Source organism: Gymnodraco acuticeps, unplaced genomic scaffold (assembly GCF_902827175.1).
Source record: "Gymnodraco acuticeps unplaced genomic scaffold, fGymAcu1.1, whole genome shotgun sequence".
Taxonomy (NCBI): domain Eukaryota; kingdom Metazoa; phylum Chordata; class Actinopteri; order Perciformes; family Bathydraconidae; genus Gymnodraco; species Gymnodraco acuticeps.
In genome coordinates, this window is record NW_022990270.1 from 2,050,323 (window position 1) to 2,069,008 (window position 18,686).

Genomic DNA, 18,686 nt, shown 5'->3' on the forward strand with positions numbered 1-18,686 from the left:
AGCGCTCTAGCACCCTTTTACTTCGCTTGAACGCCCCTCTGGGTACAGGCTGGAAAGGTCTTCATTTGTCCAACTGAAATGCGTCAGCCCACTGCCTGCCATTTGACTGCGAGTCTGTCTTTGAAGGAACAAACCCATTTAACCTTTGTAGTTGAAATAATAAGAGGCAGTTTGTTTCTGCACAAGCCTTTTTGTTTTTCATGGCAAGATAACTTGTTATTGGTTCCCTAACAAGGCTATCAGATAGTGTGCCAAAATCCCAGTGACCCCAGCAGCAAAAGCCCAACCAAAAAGACTAAACTGCAGGGCTTGGCAAACACCATCAATGGCAATGTCAAACATACAATGTCACACTAGAAATTCAAGGCTGGATCCTCCCTTTTCCTGACCTAGAAACAAAAAAAAGTGAAGGGACACAGAGCAAAACATCTCCAAAGAATTGCTCTACAGCCTCATAAATTATAGTGCATGAATTTGATAGCTCAGAATGAATTGGGGGAAAGGGAAAAAGAGAGATTGTAATGCTTTCAACCGAGAGGATCTGCGCTGCCTTTTGAATTCCCGGGGTAATAATATGTATGCATGAATTCCATCCCGCTGGATGGGTGACATTTATAACACAACTTAATTATAGACCTAAAAGCCATCTCTCTATTTTCCTGACAATTCAGGGCTCTATTCAACTCTGGAAGCAAGTGTTGCACTTTGAAAGTACTTTGAGGAGCAGCGCCATAGAGAGATGGATGTTAAACTTCTCGGCCTTTTTATTGGGTGAAGAGGGGTGCTGAAAAGCTTCTGAGTAGCATACATTTACATCAACAGGGGACAAAGCCTCCATCATGGAACAGATAGCACTGTCAATTTCAAGGTCTGTCTCATTCAAATTACAGGAACCTCATCCCAGGCGAGGCGGCTGGTAAAATAATTTGCCGTAACATCCCGTAATGATTGCGTAGGACTGTTGCTCAGTGAGTGATAGGACCAGATACATATGAGACCTTTGTCTGGTGGTAGCATTCATACTTAACATTGCTCTACATTTTCCCATTTCCTAGCAGTGAAAACTTGAAGAATAGGTGATGATCAAGCCACTTATCATAGAGAGACAAATACTAACACAGGAAACGTATGGCATGTGAAGAGAGGAGAAAGCGATAGAGATGAGGTGCGGGGTGCAGGAGGGTGAAAAGGAATGAAAGCGCGAATAAGGGAGAAAACTAGTTCCTGTTTGACACAGCAGCAGCAGCGGCCTTATTTCATTCCATGTGCTGTCAATCAGCTTGAGGCATCTGAGCAGACAGGAAGAGAGGGAGCCGGAGAGACAGCAAAAGAGGAAACAAGCCACGGAGAAAGAGAGGTAGTGGGCCGATGGGGCGACGCAGAGCAGTAGACCTGGGATTAACAGTGAGAGGAACAGATGTAGACACAGATATGCGTGTGGTTCAGTATAGCCAGTCTTTTTCTTTGATATACTCAGACGGCTTGCGAATTATCAACCCTTCTCCCTTGCCCTCCCACATATCTGTTTCACACATCCAGTTGCCTCATATAGGAGAATAAATCACAGTCAACAGAGAGAGAAAAGGGAGGTAGAAGTTCTGAGCAATATCACCAACGTTATCACTTCAAATGTGGCTGTGAGACAGAGATCCATCATAGGCTGATGGGGGACCCTCTCGCTCTCTCAGAACAATCCCACCTGCATCGCACATCCATCTTTAATTTGACCACGCTCTAATAACTAAATTGCACATAAGCGACGGACATGAATGCCATAAGCTGTTCCTGAATGCAGTCGAATCAGCCACACGGTGAGTGACAGCAGCGAAACGCGGAGCACGGCTGCTTTATTTACAGTAGGACATTATCGTCCAATGGGGTCTCTGGGGAGGGATAACGGGAATGTGGGAAACACACATGATTACACCCCTTCACTTTACAGATAACAGGAAGAAGAAGGAGGAGGTGGGGGGAAGAGAGGGGTTCTGAAAGACGAGGTGTTGTTTGATTTCTTTTTTTTTAGTCGAAGCCCAGGGTGAGAGGAGCGACCGTGATGAAGAGACAACATAAGAAAAGAAAAAGGTGAGATAAAGGAAAAGTAGAGTGAGAAATTAAAGTGAAGGGAAATACATAGAGGAGTGAGAAAAGGAAAGTGGGAGGGGAGGAGGTGTCGGAGCACGGTGACAATGAGCTATGAAAGAAATGCAGACGAGACACATAAGAGGTGGTGAAAAAACTGAATAGCTAACGGGGAGGATGGGCTATTCAGAAGGGCAGAGTGAAATGCAGACAATGCCGATGAGATGACGAAGCATGGGTCTAAGAATGAGTAGAAAGAGAGGCGGCATATGTACAGACAGACGGAGAGACAGACAGACAGAGAGACAGACAGACGGAGAGACAGACAGACGGACAGACAGACAGACGGAGAGACAGACGGAGAGACTGAGAGACAGACAGACAGACGGACAGACAGACAGACGGACAGACAGACAGACAGACGGACAGACAGACAGACGGACAGACAGACAGACAGACAGACAGACGGAGAGACAGACAGACGGACAGACAGACAGACAGACAGACAGACAGACAGACAGACAGACAGACGGACAGACAGACGGACAGACGGAGACGGACAGACAGACGGACAGACAGACGGACAGACAGACGGACAGACAGACGGAGAGACAGACAGACGGAGAGACAGACAGACAGACAGACAGACGGAGAGACAGAAAGACGGAGAGACAGACAGACGGAGAGACAGACAGACAGACAGACAGACAGACGGACAGACAGACGGACAGACAGACGGACAGACAGACAGACGGACAGACAGACAGACGGACGGACAGACAGACAGACAGACGGAGAGACAGACAGACAGACAGACAGACAGACGGAGAGACAGACGGAGAGATTTAGAGGGACAGACAGGGGGAAAAAAGAGTGGGAGGTGTGTGGGCTCTGACCCTTACTGGCCCCATCAGGCCCTCGCAGGACGGTGCACTCCTCGATCTGGCCGAAGGTCTCGAACAGCCGCCGGACGTCCTCCTCGCTCTGCTGCTTGCCGAGCATTCCCACAAACAGCTTCCTGTCTTCTGGATGGGAAGAGAGGGAGGGGGAGGAAGAGGGGGGAGGAAGGAGGGAGGGAGGGTGGAAGAGAGGAGAGAACAGACACATGCTACAGCTGATGGAACCGTTCTACTGAGCTGAGAGGAACTTGAACTCAAACCACCACCACCACCTTTTATCAGCAGTCTGCTGTGTAGAGAATACGCTGCTGTTGTTGTTGTTGTTTTTGTTGTTGATCGTACTGTTGTGTGGTGTGCCACCCCACCCTGGTATGAGAGAGATGTATTCCTGTTTTCAGGGAGCTATTCAAGTCTGCCGCGGTGACGTTTGATACAGAAGATGTTTTGAGCGGGCGAAAAAAAGAGCGGAGATGTTTTGCGCAGGAAGTGAAATTGTTAGATCGACCGGATGCTTTAGTCACTTAGTTTAAAGAGAACATGGAACAAGAACAATGTATAACATGTTCTCATCACTAAAGGAGTAGGAATCATAACAAGCAAGAGTAACTGAGCAGTACAATCTATGCAATGAGAAACTCGGGAAAAGTTAAAAACAGCCAGCGTGTTCTGGTTCCTCATAAAAGACTAAACTCTGTCATCCATTTCCACTTTATGATGACAGCTTGTAGAGTAGGTTGTATAGAGACAAACTTAAGGAGATCACATTTCCTTAGTAAAGGGGCTTATTTAAAACTGAAATCGAGGAACAAATACTTAAGAAAAAGTGTGTAAATGACTAAGTAGTACAATTAGCAAACACGATTTTGCGCATAGCCAAGTGTTGGTCGCCAGGAAATAACAGATGAAGCTTTTCTGTGTAAAGTTGATAATAATCAGCCAAATGTTTGCAAATCCGTCAAACTTCAACAAATCCAAACTAAAACTGAGCTGGATTCACATTTCAGAAGAACAAATATATTCCTGCTATTTTGTGCAGCCACTGCCGAATTCTATACAACTGTTCACAAGTTAAATAGAAAATAAGATGCTTTCTCTGAGACACATATCCACAATAACTGTGACCGCGACCTATGGTTTTCACAACCAAGTGATAGTGATGATTGTTTGCAGAAAGCATTACAACAATAATACTCACGAAAGTTACAAGGTCTATTATCATGCCTTGAATGAATGGCAAAGATTTACAGTAGATCGTTCAAATCGTGAGATATGAACTCCTTCACTTAATATTCCTGTTACTTTGCTTTCAGCCTCCAAATTACCCAGGAGCACTTGGGGTTAGGGGAGCTAAGAGAGTGATGCATGGAGAGTGATCTGTGTTTATTTAACTGGCCTCCTTCCCACTATTGTGACTAGGTTACTTCATTGTGTATAGAAAAGGTTTGTGAGATGCTTATCGCTCATCTCGTTCTTAATGGCCATTCATACGAACTTTTCAAACCATTGAGCGCAATGCTACACATGCATTAATGGAATATCAGGGCTACATCCTGAGTATGAGACAGACATATTGTGTCAAATTCATCTCTCGTAAAGTTCAAGGGTAAGTAGTCGTGGAAAAGTTTTAAAGTGAGAATGTATTTGACTATTTTCAGTTCATGTGAATCTAGTTGGATGTTCAATCTGAGCTGAGTACTGACTTCTTCCAATTTCTTGAATCCTGACCGATAGTCAATTGAAGACAAATTTGCAGTGTTTCTCCTCATTACATTTAAAGGGCAGCCCCCCCCCCCCACACCAATATCTTCAACACACTTCCTGAGCTCCAGAAGGGGGCGCTCTGGTTCAGACCTATACTCTTTATACTACTACATTTTGGGCCTGCCAGAAAGCTGGATATTCCTTATTAATCTTTCCAGTGCCCTGACATTAGACAGTGCATTCATCTTCTTTACATCTCTTCCATTATGCATCTCCTATTTCGCCGTGTTGTGGAATGAAATGGCTGCTAGCAAGAACCCATCGCCCGAGATCTGATGGAAAGTGGCAGGAAGAGGAAGACGAGTTTATTGGAAATGACACTGTTGATCTTCAGTGCGAGTCATTTGACTGGTTGGGAGCGGGCGAGGAGCGGAGGGCGAGAGCATCACCTGGGCCTCGACAGATGTGACGCCTCCTGTACCTGCCAGGCCCCATTAGACGCAGCTGTTCTAAAAATAAAGCACCAGGGCTTCCTTTTTTGCAGCGGGGAAATCGGATCCTGTTCCTATTCCTGTAAAGTTCAAATGAGACACGTGCCTGCTTCCCCGCTTGGCCACACAAATGAGCACCTGCATAATCAATAAGGCCTCGCCGCCTTGTCTCTACTGCTGGTGTTGTAGCGATGGTGTCAGTCCATGTTTCTGTAGTCACGCCTCACACAGCAGGAAGTCTCAAACCCACCAGCTGAGCCTGCTACTCCTGCTCATTACTGTCCCCCCACCCTTGGAGCTCCAGGGCAGAAACCCTGAGGAGATCGCCACAGAGACACCCACTTATGCTGTCCACCTAGATTTAGCAAAGACCGTCAGAAGGACAGACATCTTGCAGGATATCGGGCATCAACCTGCGTAGCTGTAAAGTCAGCTCTGAACAGGTGTTGGAGAGAAATTAGCCTGACCCCTGGCCATGGCAGCAAAGGTGAAACATGAAACGAAGACAACTGCCCATCTAGAGCTCACATGACTTTCCCCTGATCGCCCCTCCATCTTTCTGATTTGCAAAGAGGTGTCACTGGTACATCTTAAACGGGCAGAGTGCAGTTTTACAGGCCTCCTGCAGTGTGTTAATGTTTTGGGACAAAAGTCTCATCTCGGTCCTGGCCCGAGGAGATCTAATGGCGGCTTTACAAGGCTAATTAACAAGCCATGAGCGAAGTAATGAACTTTCTAAATGTGCTGGCAAACGCAAAAATAAATTACACCCCAGTGAAGGCATTAAAGGAAGTGTGAGTGTACTTGGGAGCCTTCCTTTGGGAGAGCCACAGCGAGAAAATGAATTTGGAGCTGCTATCTTTTCATTGCCTGACCTAAGAGTGTCTCAGTCGACCGACTGCCTGCCACAGCCAGAGTCTAGATTGCTATTAATTAGTCCACTTTGCACCTGTCTCCAAAGCAGCTCTTATTGGATTTTACATGATCTCGCTCATCTCCTATGGCCACTTGCAAGCCACTTTAAATTGGCATTTTTACGAATATGAATAAATATCTTGTAATACACCCAGCGCACCACGACTCAATGACTCCAAAGAGAAGTAGGTCGAGGAGAAAAAAAAGGACTTTTACAAACACATGGATGTACTTTTTTGTGCAGTCGTGTATTTGCATTAAGAGGGGTGAGGACCTTTCTATGGAATTGTCAAGGATACAAAAGTATGACAGATCTCATTGAGTTCACAGTTTGACCTCTGGGTACTTATCTCTCAATGAGAGGGGCTCATCTTATCCTCTAAGAGCAGGGACTCACAGCTGGAGAACATTTGAGCTCTACAGCACTTCTCTGCTCTCCTCTGTAGAGACCTTTGTAATGTGCACTTTTAAACCTTGTAACTACTTAAAAAGTATAATGTGTGTGTGTCTGTTAGTTATGATAATAAGCAGATACAAGGACAGTGTCTTGAAATGTGTTTGTGTCTATATGGAAAAAGATGTTATATGAAACGTGCATTAGGGCTGCAAAATGTACCGAAATGTTATAAAAATTGCAAAAAGGAGTACTGCAACATCCAGATTGTAATTATTATATTATTTTTGCAGTACAGCTTCTTGTTTGGTATCGACCCTTTATTATAATTTTGATACATTTTTCAATGATTGGGTGAATAATGTTAAAAATAAATAAACCTTCTATTGATTCAATTGCAATAATCACAATGAGTTATTACGTTATATACGTTAACGCCTATACACATTTGTGCTAGAAGACATATCCTTATTTTCAGGCCATTGTCAGCACTCCCTTTCACACACAAGTCATCCACACGTTGTTTTGTTTCCTCACCCTCCTGGCTAACCGTGGGAGCAATTGTGTGGGAAATGGTTCCATGTCATTCTCCAGTCATGTCCAAACTGAGGTGGCATGTGGACAGCTCTGTTTTATGAATGCATATAAAAAAACGGAGCTCAAAAAAGTTATCAAAACACTACTGACATCTGACAATTGCTTGTCTCAGGAAACCTTTTCATTTCAGCGGCCGGTATATTAAAAATTAATGGATTTTGCACAGATGCCATATGCTGTCAAGATTGATGCTTCTCCCCCTGGAATAAAGTGCTACTTGTGGTGTAGGCTGAAGTGTGTGCATATAGATTGCGCTTTCCCTTTCCTCTGATCTCCTTTTGTCTTCTATTGCCTCCTCAGTATATTTCTCTTTACCCTTTATTGTCATGCCTCACTCTACTCTCCCTCTCTCCAGGCAGTCAGTTATTGACTATTTTCTTTTCAAAAGTTTCTTCTGGACTTAATGGGAATATTCTCTTTAAAGAGTTTCTCTCCTGTCCTGGTAAATAATCTTTTTCTTTTTTTTTCTTCATTTTTTTTTCAACGATTCTATCACTTATTGCCCGCTGGCAGCAGTCAGGGAAGCTTGCTAGTAGTAAGTGTTCAGAAAGCATGGACAGCTGCATCCAACGATAAAAGACGCCTGCTAGGCCGCTGGGTGCATTTCAAATGCAGAGTAATGTTCCAGGCAGCAACACAGAGAACTTGTGCTTCTTATGGTCTCATTAGAAAAGCCTGATGCTGGTGCGCTGCTGCCTGGGAGGTCCGCCACCAGACCCCCTCACACATGTGGGCGTACAGACCGGGTGCACTACAGTTTCAGAATGGAACATTGACTGATTTTTCATCATTACTGCATTTTCTTTTTGTTTAAAAACGGGACTAAAGGTGCCATTTGCTTTCAGAATAGGTTTTGGATATTCTTAACCAATCATTTTAAACATATAATCATTCGATTTCATATTTATTAATAAAAAAGCATTACTCGATGGAAGTATAAGGATTTCATAGTTACCCTGTCAACCATTTCCCTACAGTACAGTGTTTCATTTAAATCCCTGTAATATTAACATTTGCTAAATGCTAAATTCAGTTTCAATATGCACAGTGCATGTTCTAATTATTGTAAAATGAACATGATATACATTGGTATCTGTTGAGCTGAATTACTTCAACCTGCTTGGTTGCTTTTTCTTTCAACAAACATCTTCAATAACTTAATGAGCACAATTCTACTTATAACTCAACATTAGTTGCTACCAGGCAAACAGAAGTAATTAGACCACATCCCAGTGAAAATGATGTGTCTACTCTAAAGCGTTCTGCTGCTGCTCCCAATTTGATGTATGCAAGTGGATTATCCGGTATAGTGAGGTGGTAAATGGAATAATCAGAGGAGAACAAACATTATAATTGTCAGTGTATCAGGCCCGATGAGAAGATACAGCCTATATGTTTGTAAATGCATTACTTATACCAGTAAAGCTGTCATATCTGTTTACCCAGGGGAGTGGGAGGGGGGCTGTCAACCTTCTCATATGCATCAAAAACAAGCTCAAAAGGACACTTGTAAGACAAATAGTCATTTTTCTACATTTGAAACTTCTCTCCTAATGGCAAGGTCGAATCATGGCGCTTTCCATAAGTCAATGCCTTAAAACCTTAATGAATTCACTGTTGGAACTCTCTGAACTATTTTTCCTGTTCAAGTGTCCCCATGGTCGGTGTGTGTTTCCTCAGCACACACATATCAACCGCTGCAAGGGTTCGTCTTGACTTTTCAGAGTTTTGCACGATCGTGTCCAGAGGCACAGAGGGGATCTTTTGGCTTCATTTGCATGTAAAGTGGAGCGTGCTCTTCTGTGGGCGTGAGGTGCCTCCAGACAGCCCCTCCCATGTGGCCCCGGCAGACTGAGGCAGCCAGAAGCCCTCACTCTTCCCTACCTGCTGGGGTGGGGCATGACAGCACACTGCGCAACATCTTAAGGTCATGTCAATCTCTTCAGTGCCCCGACTGGGGTCAACCTTCTGAAGAGCAGCAGGTTGGCAAGGACAAACACGACCCATTCACAAAGACTCTCGCCTCAGACAGACAGAAAGGCATGGATGAGATATTAAAAAGCCTCACACAGGGCAGCAAATGAAGGGATTTCAATGCTCCTGGCACTGTATAAGTATCCAATAAAACAAAAGTGCAGGGAGCTAATAAACAAGTAGGGTAAAGAAAGAGACAAATGCACTTTGAGTGGCACTTTGTGAAAAAGTCGATGTTGATGGAGGTTGCCGGGCATTTCGGGAGAGTGGTTGAAAACCATCTTATCAGAGTTAATAAAAGAAGAGGGTGTTGCTGGCTGACCCGTCATCGCTCTTCACATCAGTGTGGTCTCCAGACTCACGGCAGTGGAGAGAGGAGTGGGACCTGGCTCCAAGATTGTGTTTAGATAATGGCCATCTCCAATCATAGATAATCTGGCCCCATCTTTTCTTCACAGACACAGCGGCAGACAGGTCAGGGGGAAAAAAGATTCCTGGCGAGGCGAGGAGGGAGATAGGGATGGGGCGGCTCTGAGATGATTTACTGCTGAGATTCACTCAGCTGCCTCCATCACCCTCCGTTAACTTTCTCATCCTTGTCGTCTCTTCTTCCCTCTCGTGCTTTTTTTGTCTTCTTTCCCTCACTCTCTCCGCTCATTCCTTCCTCCCATGGGCCTTGTACTGAATCCCCATCTTTCTCACTATCACTCTCGCTTCAATCTCTCCCTTTGCACTGCCGTACCAATAAGAAACGAAGAGAGAGAACGGACGCTATACAGAACAAAAACGAGAGATTTCTACTTTCCTCCTTTATTTCCCTTTTGGATTGAAGCTTGAGTTTTAAGGGGCCTTATAGAGTATGAGTGTCTGCTCCTGCACTGACCACAGAGCAAGCAGAAGACCCATGCCTCGATTGCCTCTCAGAATCTCTAAGATGAAATCATTGTTTGATAGAATCGGGCAGCAAAGAAAAGTGCTGTTAAGAGGCATCAGACAAATGTGGACTTTGTGGGGAAGAGGTCGGCTGACTCAAGGAACAGAAAATAGATTTAGGAAGGCTGTGAAGCTCGCCTCCCACGCTCCATTCTTTCTTGATAATCCATGGAAAATATAAAATAAGAACTGAGTCACTGTGTTTAGACAAGCCAGAGAATCAGCTCTGTGATCCACAATGGCAGCCGAGCAGCAGGATTGCGCAGCGCCGGGCCACCCCCAGTCATTTTCTGAGCTCTGGTTTTATTTCTCCTCCTGACACTTCCGATATCCCCAGGGAGAGAGGATGTCTCTCAGGGACACCGTGAACAAAAGAGGGGGCACTGGACTCACCAGAGGGAGTAATGGGCCCTAAGGCCGGCACATGCACGTAATCGAGACCTCAGCTCAACATCCAATGACAGATAATTGCTGATGTCTTGGTTGTGATAAATGTAACTCCTTTCCAGAGGTACAAAATGTCCCGGTGCAGCCCTGGGTTTGACAATCGAAAGGCCCCACTGGGATTGGTGTAGCCTGACTGCTCCCAAGCCTTCCACAGATGAATCTCTTTCCACTTTCTCTCCTTAGTCAGTCCTAGCAGGGCTGTCTATTTTCCTTTAAACCACAGGCCTTCATAGTAAATCTCATTTCATTGTCAGCCGCGACTGTGGGTTTACTTCCCCGGCCTGTGTGCTGACTTCCTGTTGCCATTAACGCTCAATATCTCTGTTGGGGGCCTGTCTGCTTGGTCTTATTTCATTCTGTGCTGTGTCCTCCTATCCTGTCTCCCCATATAGAAAGTTCATCTGACAGACTAGCCTGAGCTGTGCCAGCCTAAGAGCTCTCTGTATTTCATTCACACTGCCCTGTTCATCTCCCTTCTCTTCCTGCAGGAAAAAGGGTAGTAAATTGATATTGGGGCCCCATCCATCCTCCCCTCTTAAGTCCAGAGATCCAATTTATCTTGGTGAGAATGCCGATTGGCTCTCGCCCAGGCCTTGTCGGTCAGACTTTGCCTGTTTTTAGATGGCCGTTAATTAAAGCGCCGCCATGACAAAAATAAGATCTACATGGGGGTGTGTGTGTGGCAATAGAAATGGGCCATCAGATTCACACTTGACCACATAAATCAGCCGAGTGGCTCAGTCTAATCTGACCTAGGCAGTCTAAATCACCACTCTGAAATGCAAGCACAGAGCAGACACAGACCGGTCCAATTAGATCCAATTCCAGCCATGTAAATCTTTAACAGGCTTAATCTGCATTAACCTCTGTGATGTTAGTCACAAATGGCTTCTGAATGATCTAGTCAATCACCATGTCATGACGCTGTGCAAGAGAATCGGTGCAATGTCAAGCACAAATGCACATTTAAATGTTGTTCAGCTTGCTGGTGCAGGGTTACTTTTTGAAAAATATATATTATAGAGTTGAACTTGCCAATACAGTATGCCAAATCAATCGATCTTTAGATCAGGGATTTTCCAATTCTGAAACTGTTGTCTTCACCTTGAATAATGCGCCATAAACCTGTTTAGTTTACTTACTTAGTTTCCTTCGTTTCTGGCATCCCTATGGGACACAATGAAGTTAATTGATCCCATAGACACTAAACAATTGCTGTCATAACTTCCAACTACACATACAATTATGCGCACAAGCATTTATTAGTTTGAGACTTTTAGAAAGTAGGCACATCTGTAACATGTGTGCATACTTCTATATTGTGATCTCTTTAACCAAATACAATACTACTATAATGATACTTTTATTAAGGTATATAATTCCAGTGTAATTATGTCACAGAACTATTAATGAGGCAAACGGGTGGATAGGTGTACTATAGGCAGATGTATATGTACTATGTGTGGATTTTAGAGCCGGAACTGTATATAATAGACATTAAAATTGTGCTCTTACTTTTAGACAAAAAAAACAATATTGTGTACCACAAACATATTCTTTACCACTTAATTATAACATATCCCACTTTGAAAGACTCATGTTGTCTTCTTATATTAACTAATAAAGTACATTTAGTCAAACGGATAGTGTCTCTCTCCACTAAGTAGCTCTGAGGTGGTTCTTTGTGTATGTTTGGGTCGTATCTCTCTGTCTCTTAACTATGAGCAGATCTCTGCGGTGTTCATGGGACGGAGATCCTCCACTCCCCATTGTTTTCTGTTCCCTCTCTCTGTCTCGTTCATTTCTCTCCATGTTTCTCTGTCTCGTCTTTGAACCGCTCCCAGTGACTGTGAACCTGAGACAGCCCCTCTGCTGGCACAGATGGGAAGTCAATAGAAGCAAATGACCTATATTACGAACTACTCTACTTCTCCCAGTGTGTCTCAAGTGAGAGCAGAATATTAAGGATAGAGTGTGCAGTGTATTTGTGTGTTTGCGTGTGTGTTTTTTTTTAAGGGGTGTGTGCAACGGAGACCAGGAGAAGGTTAATTACCTCCTCGTCCTTCGCTGTCGGCAGGCTTCACCTGGATGGGCCGGTTCATCTGGAGAAAGAGAGAAAAGAAAGAGAAGGGAAATCCCAGGTTAGCACGAAAACGATAGGAGCAATATGTGAAGTGGAAAGAGAACAAGTGCAATGTGGCGGTTTTCCTGACGTGCATGTCCTGAGTTTGTCCTGCTATGTGAGCTGAATGCAAAAATCAAACAGTGACGACGGTGTTAAAGAGATACATCTGCGCAGTGTTTCATGCCAACGTGTTTAATTAATCCAGGGCACTGCCTCTAGAGATGCCTGAATTCCCCTCACAGTTCAGCAGAATTAGCACTTTTCAATGACGGAGCCACACGGGGTGTCAGATGGCACTTGGAGATTATTACCATTACATCAGCCACTCCCTGCCCCACAGGGAGAAGTCCTTTCTGGCTGGCCCTTGCTCTTCCTGTCCCCTCCTGGCTCCAGACTCCCAGTCACCAGCTATATCCTGCTCATCCCTGACCCTCAGCGATCCCTCTCTCCCTGCCGCCATCCCTTCCTCCTCTCTACCCAGAAGCCCTGTTGCGACTCCGGACCAACGCGCCTGTGGTCTGGACAGCCAACCCCTCCCTGCCCCAGCCTGCTCCTCCTGGAAGCGATTGAGAGTGACTGCACAGCGAATCTGTGAAACAGCTTGTGAAAGGTTAACAGTAGGGAATCGATAAACAACCTTTGAAGAACCATTTTATAGTGAGGTGAAAGCAAACGTTGCCAAGCTAACATAAAAAAGCCTTTTTTTTTAAAAACTGCATGGCGTGAATAAAAACTCCCCTGGCTCTCTTTGCTCCCTTGTCTACAACCTAATTTTTTACTCTCACTCCCTGGAGTTTGAATATAAAAGCAGAAAAAACGCTCGACCCAGTGCCTTCACTGAGACAACAATAACATCCTTTCTTTTGTTTTTGGAAAGGTAGGTGTTAAGAGCCACCCTCGAAGACCTTTGCTTATTGAGGCTTCCCACGCATTTCATATTTGGCTTTTTGTTTTATTTCTGGCATGGTGTTTTCTGTCTTCAGTCAGCAGCAAGCCCATCTTTCTAACTAGGCCATGCAGACAGGTCCAACATGTGAACGCCAGTGAATGGCACACGGTCCTGCCCCCTCAGATCTGTCAGCTCGGGCAGCACAGTGGCTGTTGGGACCCCAGGCAACACAGCACTTGACAGCAGTTGACCGGGGCCAAATATAGACCTAAGACTTTGGACGTGTATAGACACGCGTATACATGGTGACACCCCGGGGATGTAATGTACGCGTCTAGCAAAATGCTGTGACGCTGGAACGAAGCTAAAAGAGATGATGGACGTATCACAAAGACAAGCCAATGAAGCTGACATTCACACCAATACAAACAGACGTGTCCAAAGGTGGGAGAGGTTGATAGTGTTTGACTTTGCTTATACTAACATGCAAAAGCAATATGGTCTGTCATAACTCATTTTCCTTACGTTCTCAGGGGGAAAGAGCTAGCTTGTTGAGGCTCTTGAAAATGAAATTGACATAGGGTCATGTTTGTTTGTGTTTAAAGTTTCAATGAAGGGTTGAAGGGGGGCACTTAGCATCATTATTAGAAGGTGTGTATGGCCTTAATCAGCCAGACAGGGGGATGTTCTATTTCTGGCTGGTTCAATATTGCACTAATTATGTTAGAAAGTGAATCTGAGGTAAGGTTCAGATAGGGTGAAGCATTTATATGTGAGTATGCTATGTGTGTGAGATAATTAAGGTCAGTTGGTACATTTTGTAAGTGTGTGTGAGTGTGTCTCAGGACGGGGCAGAATTTGTCTCGCATAAGAAGTTTAGAGTAGCCTGAGGTCCCCAAATCCCTGTCCAGTGATCAGTAGGCTTCCAGGTCTTAAACGGCAGCGATTGGTCAGGAGGCTTCATTAGTAGCCCCTGAGCCACTGCACCAACGAGAGTCATTAGACAACCCAAAAGTACACTTGGGGTTGCTAGGCAACCGAGCGGGAGGAGGCCGGCAGGCAGGCAAAGCAAGGCAAGCTGGCTGCTGGTCTGTGGGCTGTTAGCCAACCAATCGGCACTCCCTTCTTTCTTCTTTTTTTTCTTTCACTTGGTCCAAGGAGTGAGAGGGTAGGAAAAAAAAAAAGATTTCTTAACTCCCACCTTCCAGCATGTCCCACTTTCATGTCCCTTTTTAGTGACTGTGACAATGAGTTTTCAGAGCGAGTCTGCTGAAACGTCTGCTCCAGCTTCCTGCCAAACTATGGGGAAGTGAGGAGCGCTCACATGCAAATGGCAGGAATTAAGAGGTCTGCTTCTTTCAACTACTTTATAGTGTCCTCTACGTTACACGTTCTTGTGCAAACTGAGGAAATGTTTCAGCACACACACACGCCTACTGCACAGAAATATTGAAGTTGACTTATCCTCACTTTCTCTCGCTCGCTCTCTCACTGTCACACACACACACACATATATGCACAAAAAGTCTAGGGGCTCAATAACAGCAGGTGGCTTAGGTGACATTTTAATCCCTTATTACTGAGTGCAGGATTAGCCAACAGATCAAGGCAGAGTTAATTATACGAATTCATCAGAGGCTGGGCGAAGAGGCAGCCTGCATTCCCCTAGGGCCAGGACCCACTCCCCCCCCCCACACCATCACCCACCCTTTGCCTACACACTTACAAACACACACATGAAGAACGAGGACAGTTACACGCTGAGGGAGAAGCTAGCTAGTTCCTTTTAGCATTGCAGCGGCAGGAAGCTACAGTGGAGCCTCAACAGATGTTGTAAGAAAAATGATAACCTTCCCATTGGGCATCGCAAAATGAACTGCATACATTGGAGAGAAGCACTACAGGTTTTTTTTATCCTATAGTCCTGTGGCTGCTGAGGCTGAAAGGAGTTCAACATCCCCCCGTCTTGCTTTATCTTTGTCTCTCTGCCCCTTTGGCCTCCAAAACCAATATGCTTCCCACCACAGCCCCTTAATGGGTTGATCAATGCTGACAAATAGGCAGCTCATGCTGTCTTGCCTGGGAACTCACAGCTCTGTGCCTGTGTGCTGCTGCACTTAGAAGGGCCATCTCTCTTTCTCCTCATCCTTTTTTCTGTCTTTGTCTTTCTTTCACCGTCCATATTTCCCCTTCCTTCATGCTCTATTTCCTTTATGTCTATACATTCATTTTTCTTTGCTCTAATCTCTAGAGGCAAATCTATACTTTTCATTCTGTAATGATGAATACAAGTCATTGGCGGGTGGAAGGCCAACCGTGTGGAAGAGAGGAACTTGCTTACATATTCCAGTGTGTGTGTGTGTGTGTGTGTGTGTGGTGTGTGTGTGTGTGTGTGTGTGTGTGTTGGTGTGTGTGTGTTGTGTGTGTGTGTGTGTGTGTGTGTGTGTGTGTGTGTGTGTGTGTGTGTGTTAGTTTCAGAGTGTACGTTGTGTTGTGTGTGCATTTGAGTCCATCTTTCGGTCAGTTTGATTGAACAGTGCAGAGAAAGAGAGAGAAAGACACCCCTGGCCTTTGACCATGTTCTGTGAAAACCACTGCTCACAAAGCAAGCAAGAGGAAAAGCTTTGCCAGAAAAATGTTCTCCAAGAACTTTGACACAAGTAGCTGTACTTTGGCTGTAGCTTTTACTTTTTTCTTTTTAGACGACTAGCAATATCCAATGTAAAGCCCAAGTGTTTTGTGTTCAAAAGTTTGATTGGACAAAATAAATACCACCTGTGGAAAGATCCTAATTCTAAAATCTGAGTACCTTTATTATTTTCTAGCTGCATGTCAATTATTAGCTGTTTTCTCATCTTCTCATCATATCTAGATCAGAACGTGTTTTATGTTAGCGTCATCCTCAAGTATGATTAATAGAAATAATGATGTAAAAATACTTTAATACGTTTTGGGTGATTAATAACTTATTGTATTATTAAGTTGGATAATTCTGATGTCTTCTGGGTAGATATTTGGTCAAATGAGCACTGAGCTAAACACAAAGAAGGTTACATGTGCAGTAAATGCCATATGTCATTGGCAAGTTCCTCCATCCCATACAAGCTCATTCTGTTAATTCTTCCTACTGTTTAATGTGATCCACTAACCCGCTTTCAAAATGTTCTCGCCGGACGGTGGCAGGACATAAACATGTCCAAGTACCTTGTGTCAGTTTAAACACAAGCGTAACATTTTATAACACTAACAGTTTTATTTATTGTTTTGCATCTGTTATAATGCATTGTGTACTTTGCAAGTGGCCCATTGTCATTCTGGGTGCCTTTAGTTTGTTCTAGTGAGGAAATTCATAAAGTTAGACTCATCTAGTTTTGGCTACATCTCCATGCAACAAACAAAGCTACTTCTGCCAAAACTGTGATTGAGCATTACCCTGGTTGAGCCCCACATAAACTCGAATAATCCTGTTTACATGACATCCCCCAAGAGAATTGTCAATGTTCTTTTTCGACTTCCAAAACAAATAACTCCTGACATGCCACTGTCAAAAGTAACTAAAACAGTTTCTCCCATGTGTGTGCTCCAACATATCATGTTGTTCACCACGGCAGATCAAGCTGTGCTGCTATTTGAAATGCATTGAAACATAGAGTACAGTACTACATTTACAAAACCTGTGTTGGATGCAGTGCTACATGCTGCTTTTGCCCACTGTGACCCAGGGATTGGTGAGGACTCATGCCATGACTAGTATCTTAATATATTGAGAAAGTTCCATAAGATTTCTTATTAAAGCTAAGCTAACTGAACACATAATTGTATTCTGTTATTCATTCCTTTTCACAGTAAAATAACGTTATAGAAAAAATAATATTGCTGCCAGTTAATCTGTTCTTGCTGTCATCTTTTCAAGTCATGTGGTAGCATTCTCTTGATCAGCCATCCATTGTTTCATGCCTCTCATTATTATTCTGCCGTTCCTCCGTCAGTGAAGTCATTGGAGCTGTTGATGCCATTTACAGCCTTTTAAGCTCAATTAAAGATGTTAAACGCAGGCTGGCTTTCTTGGAGAGCCGACTTAGAGCCGGTGGCGATGGCTGAGATCGAGAAGCCTCGTTCCAAACGCAGATATAAGGACGCTAAGACCCTAACCTTTGACCATTACAAAGCCAGTATAAGTGCCCTGACCTCTGTCATTATTACCAGTGCCTTGGAGCTTTAGGGAATTAAGGGGAATCTTCTGCTTTATTGAATGGAATTGACATTTCTGTCAATATGTGTTTTAAAGTGTCATCGATCGTGATGCTTGTAATTGGTGTAAGTGTTTTTATTTGAGGTACATTGGTTTTTCAAGCCTGTTTTGCACCAGCACAGACAATGGAACATTTAAAATGCCAACAGAGAGACAAATCCCTTTATAAAATAATACTTTGAAACGATTTGTTATACTGGAAATATTCAGGTAATAGAAAAACAACAAGAGCATTTTGATGTACTACCATTTCTGCAGGACAATCTCAGAGGCAAACAAGCTCCCAGATCTTGCACAGCCTGTACTGTACCAGCCCAAATTACTTCTTCCATCACCCATCGCTCACACGTCAGGACATCCTGCCCCTCGTCTCGGTGTGGAAGAGAAACAGGCCCAGCGCAGCGGGAATGAGTCTTTCTCTCAAATTGGTGTGCGGGTTCACAGCAGCCTCCCTGTGAGGCCAGCGAGTCATGAGAGGTGGAGTGTGTGATGGAAGAGACGGGTTAAAGCTGGAGTGATCACACACTGCCTGTCTCCCTTCTGAAAACACATGAAGGAAGGCTGTGTCTGCCTCATTGCGAGGAAAAGGGAGAAGGGGCGCTGACAGCTCAACAGAGGGTGGCTGCTTGTGAAATGCCGCCTATATTTAGCTCTGAGCCCGACTTCCTATTTCAAGAAAATGTACTTGGGGTCGGTTTGGGAATGGGAGCAGAAAAATGTTGCTTGTCACCAGCTAACAGTTCCCCTGGTGTGATGCTGCAGCGTCATAGGGGAATGTCTCTGTGTTTGCGTTTTGTCTTTGTAATCTCTCCATAATTACCTGGCAATTGATTCCCCTTGAAGGCGAGTTTGGGCTTTTAATTTATCGCTGTGATTCCGGTATTGGCTCTCCCGGTCCTCTGAGAGTGGAAGAGAGCAACTGAAGCGATCCATACAGCCGCACCCTGCTCGACCTAGTCCAAATCTAGTCTTGGACTTTCTATTTTTATC

The 18,686-nt window shown here is 44.4% G+C and overlaps 1 protein-coding gene across 11 annotated transcripts in view; it reads right to left on the minus strand.

Moving 5' to 3' along the window:
- The window catches only part of si:dkey-205h23.2 (CUGBP Elav-like family member 4), a 144,761-nt gene that overhangs the window by 33,939 nt on the left and 92,136 nt on the right, over positions 1 to 18,686 (minus strand). For 8 of the 11 annotated variants that reach the window (XR_004569429.1, XM_034220799.1, XM_034220804.1 and 5 more), the window contains exons 3-4: positions 12,484 to 12,532; positions 2,976 to 3,104 (exon numbers count right to left, since the gene is read on the minus strand). Coding sequence is in view for 10 of the 11 variants with exons in the window: in XM_034220799.1 (XP_034076690.1) it covers positions 2,976 to 3,104; positions 12,484 to 12,532 (178 nt within the window). In the remaining variant the exon portion in view is untranslated. The remainder of the gene's footprint in view (positions 1 to 2,975; positions 3,105 to 12,483; positions 12,533 to 18,686) is intronic. The other 3 variants (XM_034220800.1, XM_034220794.1, XM_034220801.1) reach the window with 2 other exon arrangements.